The 17,694-nt window shown below is 49.2% G+C and overlaps 1 protein-coding gene across 1 annotated transcript in view; it reads right to left on the bottom strand.

Annotated features, from left to right (window-relative positions):
- Positions 1-312: 312 nt before the first annotated feature.
- Positions 313-17,694, bottom strand: part of ERBB4 (erb-b2 receptor tyrosine kinase 4) — a gene marked incomplete at its 5' end in the record, with an annotated part of 449,003 nt that continues 431,621 nt past the window's right edge. Inside the window, 2 exons of the mRNA XM_062579354.1 lie at positions 313-7,609; positions 9,488-9,785. Coding sequence (XP_062435338.1) covers positions 7,173-7,609; positions 9,488-9,785 — 735 coding nt within the window. The remainder of the gene's footprint in view (positions 7,610-9,487; positions 9,786-17,694) is intronic.

Consider the following 17,694-nt stretch of genomic DNA (forward strand, 5'->3'; position numbering starts at 1 on the left):
GGGGCCGACGGAGGGTCGTGAACGGGCCGAGCCGCTTCTCCCGCGCGGTCTCCTCCGGGGACCACGCGACCCGCGCAGCTGCTCGCCGCCGGGGCCGGCGCTCAGGCAAGGAAGCTCACGCGGAGGCGGTGACGTTTTGTCTCGTATTTTATTGAATTTCATTTATATTAAATTAAAAATATATTTCTGACAGATTCATGTAACAAAAAGGCAGAACCGTTTTCAAATCGTTCGGGCGGGAGGAGCGCGGGCCGACGCGCGGTGGGGCGCAGCCGCTGCCAGGCAGGCGGAGCCCGGCCCGGCCCGGCCCGGCCCGGCCCGGCCCGGCCCGCGCGGAGGCTCGCGGCTGCGGGACGTAACCACACGAAGAGAAGAAGAGCCACAGGTTTCTCCCCAGCCTCCAAACAAGACAGAAAGGGAGGAAAGGGAGGGAAGGAAAAAAAAGAAGAAGAAACCCCAAAACTATGGAAAGAAGGGAAATTATGCTAAATTAGGTACCTAACATTAACCCAGGTCAGTAAGTATTTTAACAGTGCGTAATCCTCGATATCTAAAATATGAGAAACGGAAGGTTAAAGTGACGCTACGCCACGCACAACTGGCAAATCTACGGTGGAAGCAAGTGCGGAAGTGGGAACACACCACGACAGTGCCAGACCACAGAGTCACAGGGGACGCCAGCAGCGGCGCTTCAACCCAAACCGGAGGCGCGAGGGGCAACGGAAAGGCGAGGAGCGGCAGAATCACAAGCAAATTACCTATATACAAATCAACCCTAAGGACAATTATGTTCCAAATAATGATGTCCACGAGGAAAATAAAAGCGACATTATCCTTATTTACAAATGCAACTAGCTGTGTCTTTAACAAGCTATAAAAATACTATTCACATTTTCAAAGTAACATACAGTAGGTTTTTTTTTTTTAATTTATTTTTATTTTTGTTTCAGAAAGGCAGCTAACTCTGAATGCAAAACGTCGCCGGAAAGGAGCGGCACCCCTCCCCGCTCGCCAAGGTACGCCGCGAGGCACCAGCGCGACCCTCTCCTCTCCCGGCGCTTTCAGGAGTGCAGAGAAGGAGCTGAAACCAGGGCGCTCCGCCGCACGGCCGCCTTGCCCCGGGCGCCGCTGGCCGGAGCTGAGCCAGCATCCCCGCGCCGGCACTGCGCCGCGCGCACCTGCTCTGGGCTCCCTCCGGCCTCGCCTCGCGGTGGGTCTCGCCCTTGCACGCCGAGGGGCGCCGGGACAAACGCAGCCGTGTCGCCCGCGGGACACGCGCGCAGTCAGAGACCATCGGGTCAAAAAACGTTGTTTTGGATAGGCAAGGAATCCCTTTTTTTTTGGTTTTTTTTTTTTTTTTTGTTTCCCTCCAGATTTTCCCCCTCCATTAGGGCTGCTACTGCTGTAGAAATTCCAAATTACAATTTTTGGAGAATTTTGAAAACTGGGCAAAAAAGCAGATTAAAAACATTAGGAAGAACATACTGAACATGCAGATTTCCCACGTTAAAATGCTATTAAAAAAAAAAAAAATCACAACTCACATTCTTTTCCCTGCCCCGCGTTTCCCTCTCCACGTACCCCACCGGGAAAAGCCGAGCACCCGCGACCCCTCGGTGCCCGCCTTCAGAGCGGCATTGGTTTCAGTGCATTCAAAGTTAGCTACCCCTTACACAGCTGCTCAGTTAATAATCGACCCATTTAACAGCAGAACCAGTTTATGCTACATATGTCATAGTACCTTACTTCAAAAGAACGGCATACGTATCTACACTTACTTATAAAATATCTTTCACAGCTTAGTACTGTGGTCATCCCAAAAGGGTTAAGTCTTCGGAGTGCTACAGACAAAGTATTTTCTCCCCAAGAAGGGGCTCCCCGGACACCTTCGCCCCGGGCGCCAGGGGCTTTCTGCAGGCAGCTGGACCCGACCCCGTCAGAGAGAGGATGCTGTGCAAGACGCACCGTCGCCCCGGATGAAACCGCTCGCCCACCTTCACGTCTCGAGCTCGGTTACATGGCTTTTTTTCAGGAGAAGGGAGGGGAGGACTAGGACATAATTACACTGCTTAAGAAGCTCCCAAAATTCCTCTCTACCACAGGTGTACAAAGCTCTCCAAAAAAATCCTGGGCAGCTGTGACCTCTCTTGTTTCCCAGTCAACCAGGATGACGCCCGTAGCTCTCCCCTTCATCCCTTTCGCTACTCCTGCTCCTTGGCACAGAGCTTCGCCGGCGCTCTCTTGGGCAGGCATCACCTTTGCATCCGGGCGCTGATTTGGAGATGAGCTTGGCTGCAGCTGGAACAAGGGCCGCCACCGTCGGTCACAGTCAAAATGCCCACAGACATCCCTGAAGGACGCTCTGCACCTTCGCTGCCTTCCCAGCCTAGGGGCCGAGTCCAGCTGTCAGCAGGGTACGAGTGAAGAAAGCCCTCCCTTGAGTAATCTCCCCCAAAGCAACGAGCCTGCAAGCGCAGTAACGTACTAACCTGCCTAAGGCCATGGGAACGGGGCCCTGGTTATCACAGAAAGGTCCGGCGATAAATTAAATTAGTCCTTTCAAACAGAAGATGGACACACGTGATTTCTGGACGTTTTAGACTGGTGCTTCTAACTTCATTTCTGTTACTTACCCCAGTCTGAAAACCCCGTCTGTAGCAGTAACCTTTTCCTACCTGCATAAAGCTTATCAAAAGCCGGGGGGGAGGAGAGAGAGACGGCGCCGAGCAGAGCCCGTGGCCGCCCGTGAGACCGCAAGGGCTCCTCGCGCGCAACGGAGCACGGGCGCCACAGCCAACCCCTGCCCTCCACAGCTTGAGCTTCCCCCGAGGAGCCGAACTCAAATCCAGGATCTCGTATAACAGCAGATTAGCTCTTACGGCAGCAACGGAGATCCAGGATCCACGGCAATGAGAGGAAGGACACGTGGTGGACCTGGGAACGAACGGGTGCACAGGCTTCACGCTACCGCAAGAGAAGCCGCCTTTTACACAGCGTTCAGCAAACTCCAGGTTACACTGCCTACCCCGAGGAGCTCCTGAGCAGCCAGAGCTCACGCATAGCCACAGGCCTGCCGTCGATTCATGCTGCAGCCTATTCCTACCGCTCTCCTCAAGCTAAAAAGCCTTCAAAGCAGGTGAATACCTAACTGACCTGAATACTTCTGAACGCTTTCAGATATGCTGGGGAATTGCACGAAAGACAGCCTAACTCTGAGGGCTGCCAGTGTCCCCTTCTCTCTGGGGCCACGTAAAAGCCCCATCTTCATTCCTTCACGCTGCCACGATGACACCGGTCCCCCACCCAGACAGTCCAGCAGGAAAATGGGCCGAGGTTTTTCTTAGCATCTGAGTTTCCGATATAGGTCCAGTCTCAAAAAACCTATTGCTGTTTCTAGGCTCACTGGCAGCAAGACGAGCGACCGTGCGTGTGCAGGCTGCTGTGCCCCGCGGCGCACGGCATCAGCTGCCCCTCGCGCTTGACTGCCCGGGCTTACCGCTGCGGGGCGTGACGGGAAAGGTACTGCCCCGCTAGTCCGAGAAAAAAGGGGAACGAGCTTACTGCATGCAACTCTTTCTGCCCCGAAATGCATCTTCCGCCAAAGAAATGGTTCAAGCCAGGGTTAACACAACACTTCTTCAGGCGAAGATTTCTGGGCTGAGCGCAGGGCGCTTGGAAGAGGCCCACGCGGTGGCTCCCGCTGCTGCTACGCGCTCGGAGTTTCTCCCACGGTTTGCTACCTACGAGAGACGACCGGCAGGAAAACACGCTCTGCTACATTGGAACAAATGACCAAGGAAAAATCCTAGCTACTTCGTAGGAAGAAGCAGCACTGAAACAAGTTGAGAGTAGTCTGGTTCAGTCAGAACGTTACAGCAAATCAATCAAATCCAGCATCCATCCGCATCTGTTTGAAACAACCCACAGGTAGGTAAGTAACGTCTAACCTAGAACTGGTGAAGATGCAGGAACTGGTTCTTGGAAAGTTATTAACTGTTCTTCCATGGTGCATGCTGCGGTAAGGGAAAGGAAAACATCTGCAAATAGGAGACTGCATATAAAATCCCAAAAAACCCACAGCAGCGTTTATAGATACCACTGTGGAACCAGAGAATCGTCTAGAGCTGGACAAAATACTTCTGCTGGTGCTCCTCCTTCTGCTGCTCTGTGCTGACAAAATGCAGTCTGTATATGGAAGAGTATCTGCTTTTTTCCCCAGAAACCTGCCGCTGTTCATTAAAGAAGCCTGACCTTCATCTCTCGTGACTTACGACGGTCACACATTTGCCACAGCGCCCGATCTCCCGTCACCGACCCAGCAACTATAACCGCTAATGCTAATACGAGCGCTAAAAGCTGGCCAGTTACCGGTGCCTACCAGGTTACAGAAGCCAAACGGTTCTGCTCGTAGTTTTTGGGGTTTTAAACCCTGGATACACTCTCGTTCTGTGGCAAAGATGCAAAAATCTGTCAAAGTAGTTCAGGTGAGAACGTTCGGGAACAGAGGACACGTTTATGCCCAGAAACAAAAATAAGTGATGCCCATTCGTCCAGACGCAGTACGTTGAGTTTTCCACCAGTGCAGATTACTCTGCTTGTTAATTCTCGGTTCGCCCTTGGCTATCCAAGACGCGCTTGGCACCGCCCAAGGCGTCTGCTTTAGTTCCAGCCTTCACGCTGCCTCGCTTCAAGGGATCTCTGCACTTCCATGCTACCGAACATAGCGCATCATACCCACCGTCAACAACCAAAATGAATACGTAATTCAAGTTTTGTAAGAATTTAAAAGTTAAATTGTTAGAGAACACAATTATTTCTATTTTGATTACTCCATGGGCTTGTTTTTAACGCCACTATCACTTAATGATCAGAGAAGACACAGGGGCCTTCACCCTCCCTTAGCAGCTACACCCTAGCCCCATCGCTTCCATCTCTGGAGGTATGCGTCTCTCTCCCCATGACCTTTGCAAGTACCACATGAGTTGCACCAGGACGTTCCCCTCATTAGGGGTATCTGTTCAGGACAAACCTTCTTCTCCCAAGAGCTGCAGCTCAAAGTGGCAGGCTGAGGACGACATGTTTCTTACTCCCTTCTCTGCTTCTTTACAATTAAAGGTGGCAAACTGCTCAGACAGTTGGATTTTGGAGGAGCACCACACAGTGTTTCCAGACCACTGGCTGTTGCTGTTCTTGTTGCCAGGCTGCGTCACCCAAAGCATCTTCACTTTAATAGTGCTGAAGTGCATAAACTGAAACACTGTTGTACTACCCAGGCTTACCACCCAAGCAGAGGATTATTGCTTCCCCTTTAAAAGCCTCGATGGCTAGAGACAGAGACAAACCCTCACAGGTACTTAACGCTTAAGATTCTCCTTGGGTACTAGGTGCGCAAAGGCTGTTACACAGGTCTTGGCACACCGGGAGCAAGATACCAGCATCGCTGGCCCTTGCTCTCTCCTTCCCAACTCCATCTGCTTTAGCTTGCTAAACCCATCCAGAACTCTGGCTAAAAGGTACTTCCAAACAGGAGGAGGGTGGAGGGAGGGAAGGGAGGGGGTGTCTACGTAAAAACCGAGGTTGATTAAAGCAGCAATTAGTGCAGGGAGATTGACTCATACATATTTACATTTTTGACTGAAAGCTCTGCGTGTCATGCACGTTTTGACTTCTAAAACCTCGTATACACTATCTTCTGTGCCAGAGTAATCCTCCTTTCAGGGGAAAAAAAAAAAGAAAAAAAAAAGTACTCTGTATCATACTGCAAGCCCGCGCAAGACGTTCTCCTCCCCCGATCCCAGTTCGGGGCTTGCTCTGCTGTCCTTCACGCGGCAGCGGTAAGAGCGGGCCGCTCTCTCGCCGTATCCTCTGAAGCAGTCAATGCGCTGGCCTCTCAGAACCGGTGGGCACTGTTCCAAAGACTTGTTTTACTTCGTTTTGGCATTTCCACAGTCATCCTTTACACATAATTCACTTTTTAAAATTTAAAAGTATTATCTTGTATTTTGCTGGTCACTTCCATATTGCTTCATTCAAAATCCAGAAAACAGTTCAAATAAAATCAGAGCTTAAGTGCAAACTAACTTTCCAGTGAACCGCTATGTGCATTTTCTTCAGTCCAGTGTCTTTCTTCCCGTTTAAAGGGCCCTTCCCACCACCACCCCACAGAACACCAGCAAACTTCGTGAACCATAGTAAGCTCCAGTCTCCATCTTGTCCTCAGTGTTGCCTGACAGCATCCCCAACTACTTTCATGATCACAAAGAAGAAAAAGAGGGAGGAATTTGTTTGGGTCTTTTTATCTATCTATATTTAGTAGGTATAAAACATGAAAGCAAAGCTTTTTGCATACAAATCCTGGTTTCATGGCCTTTTAGCTTCAAAAAGAGGATGCTGGAGATGCGTTTTGGTTAATTTTTTTCCGAAAAGACTTCTATGTTTGATATTGACACACGTACAAAAATGGTCATGTCATACACTAATGTTCTGAGCTAAAGTCTCTGCTGTTAAGAAGTGGCACAAAATCATGGTGTGGCTCAGAATAAGGGGTTAGGCCAGATATTAGAGTCACATCATCATTTCTTGGAAGGCCACGATGAAGATCTGAATGATTATGAAAAGCCAGGTTAGCCATTTTCGGTTGCTGGGGGTAGAAAGTGTTAGAGAAAGAAATTGGATTCTCAATCTCAATTATTATGCTATTTCACATGATATAAAAAGCTGTCCGTTTTTTTCCCCTCCCTAATGGAAACTGCATCAGGATTTCCAGGAATGCTGAACAGACTCTCATCAGCTCCTGCCGAAAGAAACAGACTCTGCGTGACCCTCCCTACAGCGCCTGGGTTGGATCACCGAGAACTTGCTCGACAGCAGGCAACACTGCCACTGGCTTTACTGGTGTCGTCTGGCTTCTCTGACCGTCGGACCCTCTGGATCTGCGGCAAGCGAGAAAGGCCAGGTTGGACTCGCCTTCTTTCAGTCTCTTTCCTTCCTTCCTTCCAGGTTCCCAACCCAATCTGCAAGTGACTCCAAGACGTCCTTTCACTTGGAAATATCAAAAATGAGTGAACGGGCGAGAAGAGGAAGCTCATGGGAGAAAGAAAGGGAGGGGGAGAGAGAGAAAGAGTGAGGCAGCTAGAAGGGGTTGCCTTTCCGCATCCGTAAGACCGCGGTTACTACACCACTGTGTTTCGGTGTCTGTAGGGTGGCGGGGGCAGCACAGTGCCAGGCTTCAGGGAGAACTCGGAGAGGTATTCGGGATTCTCTGCCACAATAGGCCGGATCCGTCCGTTCTGTTTGTAAAAATATTTTGTGCTGTACTCTTGCAGGTAGTCCGGGTGCTGGAGGGTGCTTCGCGGGGGCAGGCTGTGATTCCAGTAATCGGGGTTGTCAAAGGCCTTCTTGGCTTTCTCCGGCAAATTGTTCTTCAGGTACTCGGCGTTTTCCAGGGTGTTTGCAAAAGTGTTGAGGTACAACGGCTCGTTCACGTACTCATCCTCTGCTTTGGGCTGCCCATTTGGAGCGTTGTGGTACTCTGGGTTGTCCACAGCTTGGAGATCTCCATTCTTTCGTCGGGAGACAAATGGGTTCTCCTCCACTGGGTTCAGGTAATCTAAGAAAAGACAAGAAATAAATCAGCAAGGGGGGAGAGCAGCCCATCCACGCAGCAAGTGCCATTTCTTCTGTTTTGCCCGGGTTATACCAGAAGCAGCGCGCTGACCTGTCCCTCCTTCCACCTCAGCCATTCCTAGAACTCCCAGACGAGGTCAGGTACCAACTACATCGAACATACACTTCAGTAAAAGCGGAAGATTTACAACCTCAGCAAACAACAAAGGTTTAACCGAAGAGCTGGGACTGCAAGAGATGATGTGAGTCACCAAAAATACACGCAAAGCTGAATACTAAACTGCAGCTCTCGCTAAGTCACAGCCCAGAGGCCGGCCTGATCCGGGCTCTTCTCTCAGAGTACGATCTAGAGAGCGGAACGCGCAGAGCTACTTCTGTCTCTGTACAACCTTGGACACATCAGTTAAACCCTCTGCTCGGTAGTCCTTCCATCCAGAAAGCTCTACAGAAATCTTGCTTAAGCCTCTCTGCACAAAAACCATCCCCAAGGGCTAACTTCTAAGACAGCTTCATTTCTAACAGAACAATTTGCCTGATTAAAAACCTTCCATCCTTGAAGGACAAAGGGCCTCGAAGCATTATGAAAAAATGATTCAAATGAGCCCGGGGAAGGGTACAAGAGGGTCTTAAGTTAGCACTGAACCAGGAGCTGGAGCAGGTTACAATTGCCTTAAATGATTTTCTGTGGATTAACACCACAAAAAATTGTGGCTGAATTGTAGAGAATGTTTTAAGGCATATGGAGGTTGCGTGCAAAGGAGAAAAGAGAACCACTGGTGGGGGGAAGAAGCCTGAGGAGACTGGCTGTCCAGGACTGGCACATCCTAGAGCAAATGGACATGTTCACCAAGATCCTGCCGATGGCTGCACACAGGCTACTGAGACACAGGGCAATGGACTTGCTGGGCATCCTGTCCTGTCTGCCTCACTGTAAAACACTGTCACGTTGCAAAACGTAACCTTCAGCTCTGGTCTTCTCCAAGAAGAGGCCAAAAACACTAAATGCAAAGGTTCAGGTCAGGCTTAGTGAGAATCTTTTGAACCCACAGCTAAGCATTTGCTTAAGAACTCTGCTGAAAAGAAAGAAATTTTGCACTAGTTAAAATTTAAACTAGTGCTCAAGTTCTTTGCTGAATCTGAAAGCTACAACAGGCACAGGCACAACAGTGCTTGTGAGACCTAAGTGGCATTTATATTTACATCCATTTGTTTTCTTTAAAGCCATAGCAAAGGTCTGAAAGAAAATTACAAATGACACATCCCCTTACATCAGGGTAACTGCTGTTGCTATTTTAAAAGAAGAAGAAAGGAATGAAAGAAACTGGGAAATGCAGCATCTAAACTGGCACATATCTAGGGAACTTCACCTTGCGGCAGTGATGCTTTCTCTGAAGCACGTCTTGCGCTTTCAGCCCTAGACTTCTCGTGGGTATAAAATGCCAACTTTGTATATTGGTTCAGTGACATGTGCAACATGATATTTACTGAGCACAGTACCACGGAGGGGGAGGAGGAAATGATCAATAAAGTGGAGACGAGGGTTGGCCAAAGCAGGATCCTTTTCTTGAAAATTACCAAATATTTGTGTTTGCATAAGCTGGGTTTTTGTTTTCTCACTCCTCTCTCTTGTTACTTCCCAGAAGCAAAGGTTAAAGGGGAAAAAAAACAAACCTTACATTTGGGGACATTTGGACTTTTTAAACAAGAAAATTAAGTGAAGAAAAATGAATCTCATTGTAAAGAAATATCAACCAAGTTGGCATGTTTCACTCTTGCTGAGTTAGCTGATAAAGCTGCTGAGCTGGAAAAAGAGAGAATGCAGTCAGACTGCCTTTTTTTTTTTTTTTTTTTTTTTTTTTACCTGTTTTCGGTTTGTCTCGCATCGGCGTCATGTACCCGTCCTCATCCAGTTCTCCCCGGACGACCCGCTCAGGTATGAACACCGTGGGATCTGCACTGTACCTCTGGGTGCTGCTGTCCTCTTGTGCCAGGTTTGCCACTTGTTTTCGCAGCGTGCCATTACAGCAAGCGTCATCAAAGAGCTCTGCTGCGGCCCCCTGGGCAACGGGGGCTTCCGGCATGACGCAGCCAGGGGCTCTGTAGGGCAGAGACACTCCCTGCTCCGCAGCGTAGCCGCCATCTCTGTACACAAACTGGTTCTGGTGGAAAAGAGAGGACAGCGTGAGGAAGGAGGCTACAAAGGGACAGGACATCCACCAGCAAGTCACGTTTGCGGCTGCCGCGGCTCTCCCGCCACGTTTGCTCACCACGGCATTCCCCGTCCCTCTGCCCCTATCGTCACCTCTGATCTCTGTTTATTCCTGGGGGGCCTATTCGCAGGGGGTCCTGTAGCGACAATCATGCGGTCATCCAAACTCTTTGCAAGCCCATTACGAAGCGTGTTTTAGGTTGGCAAACTCTGTTCTTAGACGCACCTCAGTTCAATGGTTTGACTCAACCTACCATTTTGCTCATCAGCAAGGACGCGCAAGGAAATTTCGGTATCATAACCTATAAATAGGAAGGAAAAATGGACAGACTCATCCGCATCTGTTACCTAAATGTTTTTTCAAAAAAAGTTGGCAGTTATTTTGGGTGCAGGTCCATCGAGCTTGCAGATGAATCCAGGCTGACTTTATTATAGGTCCCTAAGCACTTGATGCTTACATACACGTTTTGTTCACTGTTGGCTTTTGGGCCATTTATGTAGGAAAACAGAATTGGAAACAATACGTACGTAGAGGAGGAAGGTGGAAAACCTAAGGGTGAAGGTGGAATGTGAAATACTTACTCCTGACATAGGAGTGTAGGCAGGAGGAAGGCTGTGCCCTATTTCTCTCTAACAGGACAGAAAAATGGAATGATAGACACATAATAAGAGGTCACATGGATGAAATAAGTCACATGAGCTGTTTGAGATAATATGGAGAAACACAGGTTTTCTAAGGAGGATCCAAATTCAAAGAACGCAATCATGGCACGAGTCTCTCCAAAGAGCTGTCTACGTCACTGGCCTTAGAGAGGGCTACCGGTTTCCTCTTGCTGGGTGAAGGCACATGCCGTGTAACACCTGCTGACAGCTCTACAGCCTGAAGAAGCCTCGTGTCTGATTTTGGGAAAGGCAGACCTTACGGAGAGACGGCGCGCTCACAGTCAGAGACTGCAGGGCAGGAGAGGTGCAGAAAGCTCCTCGCTCCAAGCTCAGGCTTCCTTTCCCAGAGGTGGAGGATATAAAAGAGGAACAGGGGGAAGTGGAAGGACAGCAGAGTGCAGGACCATCATTAGATCGGTGCCAGCTAGCTCGGGTTTCGCAGAGGAAGTGATCCTCAAGCTTTGGTAAACTCAAACATCACAGCCCCCCGGATATCCTAGGGACCAGTGTGCCGTGACCCTGCTCTCAACATTTATCACTCTTCTAACGTTACCTCTGCATCACAAGCTGAGGGGTTTTACCACGAAAGCTAGAGGCTATACAGCAAAGGATGCAGGCAGAGATCTTCACTTTCATATGGGTTTTGGATCCGTCTTACAGTGCCCTGTGGACCTCGAACTGCTGTAATGTCACCAGCACAGCAGCTGCGTTTATCTCTGTTACTGCTGGTCAAAATCAGCATGTCCTTAGTGGAGGAATCAGTGATTTTTGGAGGAAAATCAAAATGCAACAAAGAACCCTTTATTTTCAGGGATTGCTTTTACTGCAAAAATGACAATTTTTTGAATTTAAGAATCCTTTCTTCATATTTACTTTGTTTCCCATTTTATTTCAAGAATTGCATTGTTTTCCCCTTATCTCCTAGTTGGGGAAGAAGAAGTCAGGATAAAAAAAGTTCTAAGCTTGAGACAGATTAGAAGAGAAAACCCAGTGCCTCAGGAAAGAAATCCAACCACTCGGAGAAAGCTCCATTTAAGAAGATATCTTTCTTACTCATCAAAAATCCATTTCAGAAATACATCCATACTGAGCAACAAATCAAACCTCAAAGAAAAAAAGGCACACATCCTCCCAAAGTAAGGATAGGAGGTACCACAGTCAAGGTTTCCTTTATAAACTTCTTGCCAAAAGATCAGGTAGTTTGAGATGATGGTGACTAATATCTTCATAAAAACTTGCGTATCCACTTGCATATAATTTTATCAAGCATGAACAGTTTTTGGTTGAAACGGTTTAAGCTAGATATCTGCTTCAGGCAAAAACCTTTTTAAAAAAGGCATATATTTATTTTAAATGCATTTTGGCTGCCTGGCTGAACACCTCTCTAGTGATCAAAAATATGCTGATTTGCTTGTATTAGAAGTATCCCTGCAGCCATTTTGTTACTCAGATCTAACACCTCGTGTCTCCGAGGCGTAAATTTGGTGGGTGAACCACTGTAACGGATATTCACCTCTCCATCCCCATCAAAGTTCATCCATATTTAGCTAAGTTACAACCTTCTAAAAAAGACCTCAGACTGCAACGTGCCAAACTGCAGGGGCAAACTTGGTCAGGTGAATTGTCTGGCTGCACTCCCCTGCCAGCAAGGCCCGAGCAGGACTCGCTCTGAAGCTGGTTTTCCCTGGGGAAATTGGCTGCCGGAAGGAAACGGAGGGGAGCATCTCTCCCCTGGCCTCAGTGTACCCCTTGCCAAGGCCCGAGCAGAGGAGGAGGAGGAGGCTGATGCCTCCCCTCGCGCTGGTCCCTAAGACAGAGGGCAGTGCCCGTACGGAAGACGTGCCTGGAGGACAGCATCAGGGCTGCAGGTGCCGCTCTCCAGGGACAGGGACAGTGGTGGTCGACCCCTCTAGGAACTAGTGACTTCCATTACCACCCTAAAGCCGCCACGTATTGAAGCCACGTGCACTCATGTCCACGCAGGGAGAACGGCAGCCAAGGAGGAGGCCCAAAAGGGGAAGGAAGAACCGAAGTCAGCAGTTGCCTGTCTGAGATTATCACACTAAGGAGAGAAAAGACCGTAACAGAAAAGGGAGCCGAAGACACTCTACCAGAGGGTAGTGCCTTTTTAAGGGAACAGACATCAAGGCCAGCCATACACATCTGGATACAGACTGTGCCCCAAGCCCCTAACTTGGCAGTCTTCTGCAAGAGGCTTCTTTGGGGAGCAGAGGATCCCCCTAAACAGGGCACACAGGGGAAACTGGATCGCAGCTCGGATCGCAGAGGCCGGGCATCTCTGAACCCTCTCTCCTTTCTCCGCACGGAAGATTTACTGCAATTTATGAATTTATTCAGTTATGAACCATGGCAAGGAGAGATTACAACTGAGAACATATTAGATGACCAGGTAACTCCAAGATCGTCAGATGCTAGATGCTGGAGGCTATGGAAGGCTTCAAACAGAAGACTTCTGTTCTGCTTTCTCCTTGCCCTCCGAACTCCTACCTACTTGAATTCAGGATAGCTTTTTGTCTGCTCCATAAACATGGAGCAGGAAAGAGACTGAAGACAGGTAAGCTACGCTCCATGGAGAGTGACGAGGGTTTAGGCAAACTGATGATTACAAACAAGATCCAGAGAAGAAATAGGAATTGGTGACTAAAGAGCATCATCACTTTCAACTGTGAGGAAATCAAAGCAGGATGGGGAATCTTCCAGCTCCTTGTAAAGGTTCCCTAGTTTTTGTCCTGCCTTCCTGCTGGCTGGGAAGCTAGAAAGAAGGATTTTGCTTATTTGGCTTTAAAGGTGGCTCTAGGCCTCCAGACTGCACCAGAGCGAGAAGAGTGAAAAGCAATGCTGAGTTACAACCAAATGCAGGTCAGAGGAGTTTGCTGCTGCCAAAATGAGAGCTATGTATCCACTTTCCATAGATACTAAATAACTGAATATAACCACTCCTTTTCTGTTCAGTACTACACATGGAATACCTTTAATTTACATCTTCTTGTTTTCACAGAGGCAGTCCCATGAATTTCAGCTTGTGGCTCCTGGATAAGGGAAGGGCTGTCTAGAACTGCTTTTAGTTCTAAACTCAAGAGTGATTACAGACAAATCAGAAAAGCAATCTGTTTGCCAACGGGCTTGACTTCACTTTATAGGGCTAGGTACCTCCTTGATAAATATTTTAGAGGTTTAGCACCTTAAAAAAAAAAAATACTGTTCTCACACGGGCATAATATCTATCCATGGACATACTTTGCTCCACCCGCCTCACAAAAAACAAAACCCACCGTCCTATCTTTAGCTATTCCTGGCTGTAATTTCAACATTTACAGACATACTAAGCAACTGTAACAACATAATAACAGCCCCTCTCAGAATAGCCCTGTCCCAAGACACCAGACAGAACGCACCAACACTCCTGCATTTATTGCTATTTTTGCTGAAAAGACCCTCCCCAGCCAGTGACCTGCCAACTAAGATCACAGCAATGGTATTTTCCTCATGCCTCCCCTTTCGCCCCGCACTAAACACAGCTGCCCCGTAACGCGCGTAACGCAGACCCTTACAGCCTGCCTCTCTCCAACCGCTTCTGTCTGCACACTGCTTTAATCCTCGACCCCCCCCCCCCCCGCCCCAGGAATTAATACTCTGTGGCCTCTGTCCCCAAAAAGGAGGCAAAGAAAACAGCTGCAGTGCCAACCCACGGGGCTGAAAACGTGATATAATAGTTTAAATGCGTTTAAATTGCCTGCTAATTGCAATGTGATGTTATCATCCTGCGGGCTCCCAAGGTAAGTCTTTGCACTGCCGGCCCCAGCCAACCTTTACTGGTCAGTAAATGAGGCACACTGTGGGCAGAAAATACATTTGGATCTTAATAGGTACAACTTAAATAGCTGGATTTGTGTGGGTGATCCAAGTTAGTCTGTCCCTTAACTTTTTTGGTCCTGTTGGTTTTTTTGCATTTAAACACTGGCTGTCTTCAAAAAAAGAGAGAAATGATTACAAAAGTAGGTTTACTTCTGCAACATACTCCTTTCCTGAGAAGAGCTAGGTTTGGGGATTTCTTATCAACCGAACGATCAAGATCTCAAGATCTCCCAGCCTGCTGAGATGGCCAAGGACCTCAGAAGCTCTTGTAAAAGTCTCAACTTGCATACTAAAAAAAGAAGAAGAAAAAAGAAAGAAAAAAGAAAAGAAAAAAAAAAGGGAATGATCAATGCACCCATCCAACTCTAAGCATCCTGCAGAAGGAACCTAGCATTTGTAGCTGCCCGTGAACGGTCCCACACCAGAAACGCCTGAGATTTCATTCTTCTTACTACATGATTGAATTGTAGGGACAAACATGACGTCAGGGAGAGAAGATTAAAAAACACGTAAACGCCCCCTAAAGCCTTTCTAAAGGGACTTTGGCATTAAATACCACTGACATACCAGCTATTACAACTGCTAACGTTTGTGTAAAATGAACCTTGGTAAAAGAGAGGTAAATAACACCTTTGTGAATATTGGCTTGTGTTATTGCTTTCTATTCATTAATTTCATTTTCCAATTCCTTGCCTCTAAAGTCTCCCAAAGGTAAATATCTCCTTTTTTTTTTATAGCGGGGACATAATACTTCCCCAGCTGCACGTTAAGGTATAATGAAATCAAAGCCACGCCGGGCACCGCCGCGGCCACGGCGCAGGCTGCAGCCGACTCAGCCGCTACCCGTTTCGACCGAGCTCGGCGCCGCGCAGCCCCAGGAATCGCTCGCCTTCCTCCCTCCTTCCCCCCGGAGCCGCTCGCCCGGGCGGAAACCCAGCGAGCGTCTAGGCTCGAGCCGCCGCCGCGGACAGGGAGGAGAACGCGCGCCCGAAAACCACACGCTACGCAGAAACGAAACGCTGCTCGGGCAGCGGGAGCTCTGCGGAGCTCCGGAGCCGCGCGGTCTAAGCCCCTGCTTAGAGGGGGTCCCCGTGTAAAAAGGAAGGAGCAGGTGGCCCCCAGGCCTGCACAGCTGAAGCAAACCGGTCCCTACGGCTGACAAAGCGTCTGCTTACGTTTGACTCCCCAAACTGGATTCCAGTCAGTGGCACCTGACCTGGCACTGGTGGGGCACAGCACCTTCGCAGCCCAGATCCCTCCGCCCGGGGCTCCCCGTCCCTGGGCATTTCCACTGGCCTAGGAAGAAAAATTCCCGTTAGTCCCCACGGCTGGGCACTAGGTAGGGGTCACTGCTGACCCCTTGTGCCACGGCAGCCCCGAGAGACTCCACCGCAACACCCTGGAGATGCACCCCCTCTGCGACCGGTTTGCCCCGTGGGGGTGTAGCTCTCCCACCGGCTGTTTCAGGCACACAAACAGAAATACGGCCCACGGCCACGGGAGTTAGCGGAGCAAGCCAGGACATAAATTCCTCCAGCGAGAGGGGAGGAGAGCCTGTTATTCAACAACAAAAATAAAAGGTAGGAATAATATGCACAGGTTGCGGACAGCAGCTTTGCAGCAATTTACAATGTCCTTATCTCAATGGCAGTAAAGTTCCTTCGGGGATCAACGCATCTCGATTAGAAATTACGAACTCCAGTCCTTTTTGCAGCATTACCCTTTTCCAGAAAACCTGTAGACACTTGAACGCTGAGCACCTCGAGTGCAGGGAAGACCGTAAGCACCCGGCTGGGTTAGCTCAAGCGCTTGCTCCAGCCTCCGGTGACCGCTCCTTGCAAAACCAAGATACAGTCCATCCAATTTAGATCAGCGAGAAGGAAAAACAAACACAAGGAGCAAGTCTTGTCTGTATACAGGTTTTTTCAGCCCATCACTTGTCAGAAAAAGGAAGGAAATACTTTCAGGCAGCCTGACTGCTAGCTCAGTTCATACGGATCGCCGTTAAGTACCATACGGATGCGCCCGCTCACGTCCCGGCAGTGCGGTGGGTTTAAGTCATTCCTGAGCTTGTTCAAAACCAGTATAGACGCATCACCGGTGACCTGGGGCCAGTTCAGTACCGACTTATGTCGGTGAATCCCTTACACTCGCTTGTACAATCTTCTCCCCTAACACCTGCCCTTCTTCTTCTAGAAAACAAACAGTCATACATGCAGAGGGCTGTCCAAATATGAATACAGTCTCCTAGTCCTAATATAGGGTGGACCGGGAACACCAAATGGCACAAACCATGCGAAAATCAGGCCTAGCATTCTTGATGGAGCAGTGTAGGAAATGAGATACCTGAATATTGCACAGAATATTTCCTATGCTGTTACTGGAAAATCCCAGACTCTGGTCCACGTTTTCTTTCTAAAACCTTACCAATTAGGAGGATCAAAGACTACAAGACGACTGATGAGAACAGCCTGTTAAGAGATGCACACGGTGACCACGCAGGTGGGTTTTCAGGCACGCTGACGAGGACATGCAGGTGAGGCGCTCGGCCGTAGCCCTCTCTCCTGTACCTGGGCTGGGAATGAAAGTCATCTCCTGCTGCACTGGGTTAAAAATCCTCCCTGGAAACCCCCGTCCTCCAGACCCGGGAAACCTTCGTCCTTCAGAAAGGATGGCGAACAGGCTTCAACTGGCACAACGTCGAATTCGCTATGAGCCCGACAGGGGAATAAAGATGCAAAAATTCCTTTTCCCTATTTATTTTGTACTAATGCAAAGTGAGTGTCGAGCAGGCAGGAGCGCCAGGAGAGAGACAGCTTGTGCGTGTCTGTCCTTCCCTTTCAATCGCTTTGAGTCCCACATCCTTCCTGTCACCCATGACTAGGTTTCTGTCACTCCTTTTTTAATACGCAGTCCAAGATGTTTTACAGTAAACGGCACCTTCTAACACTCGGCCAGTTCCCCCCCCCCGTTCAGAAGAGACGACACGCAATCCCCCGGCTCTCCGAGCAATCCCCCGGGGCGGCGAGGGTCGAGGCGCCGCTGCGGCCCGCGCGCCAGCAGCTCCCGCGCTGCCCAGAGCTCGCGCGCCGAGCCCCCCGCCCGGGGAGCTTCGAGGAAGGGGCTACAACCACAGCGCCGTCGCGAGCCGCGACCGCGGCGCCGCAGGCGGAAAAAATAAAAGGCACAAAAGAAAGTTGATGAGCGGCGCTGGGAGCGGCAGCCCCCTCCGGCGCCGCACGCCGCGTCGCCATCTTCCCCGCTCTGTTTTATACAGTAATCAGAGGATATTCTGAGCCTCTCAAAATGCCATCAGCCCT

Source organism: Rhea pennata, chromosome 6, assembly GCF_028389875.1.
Source record: "Rhea pennata isolate bPtePen1 chromosome 6, bPtePen1.pri, whole genome shotgun sequence".
Taxonomy (NCBI): Eukaryota; Metazoa; Chordata; class Aves; order Rheiformes; family Rheidae; genus Rhea; species Rhea pennata.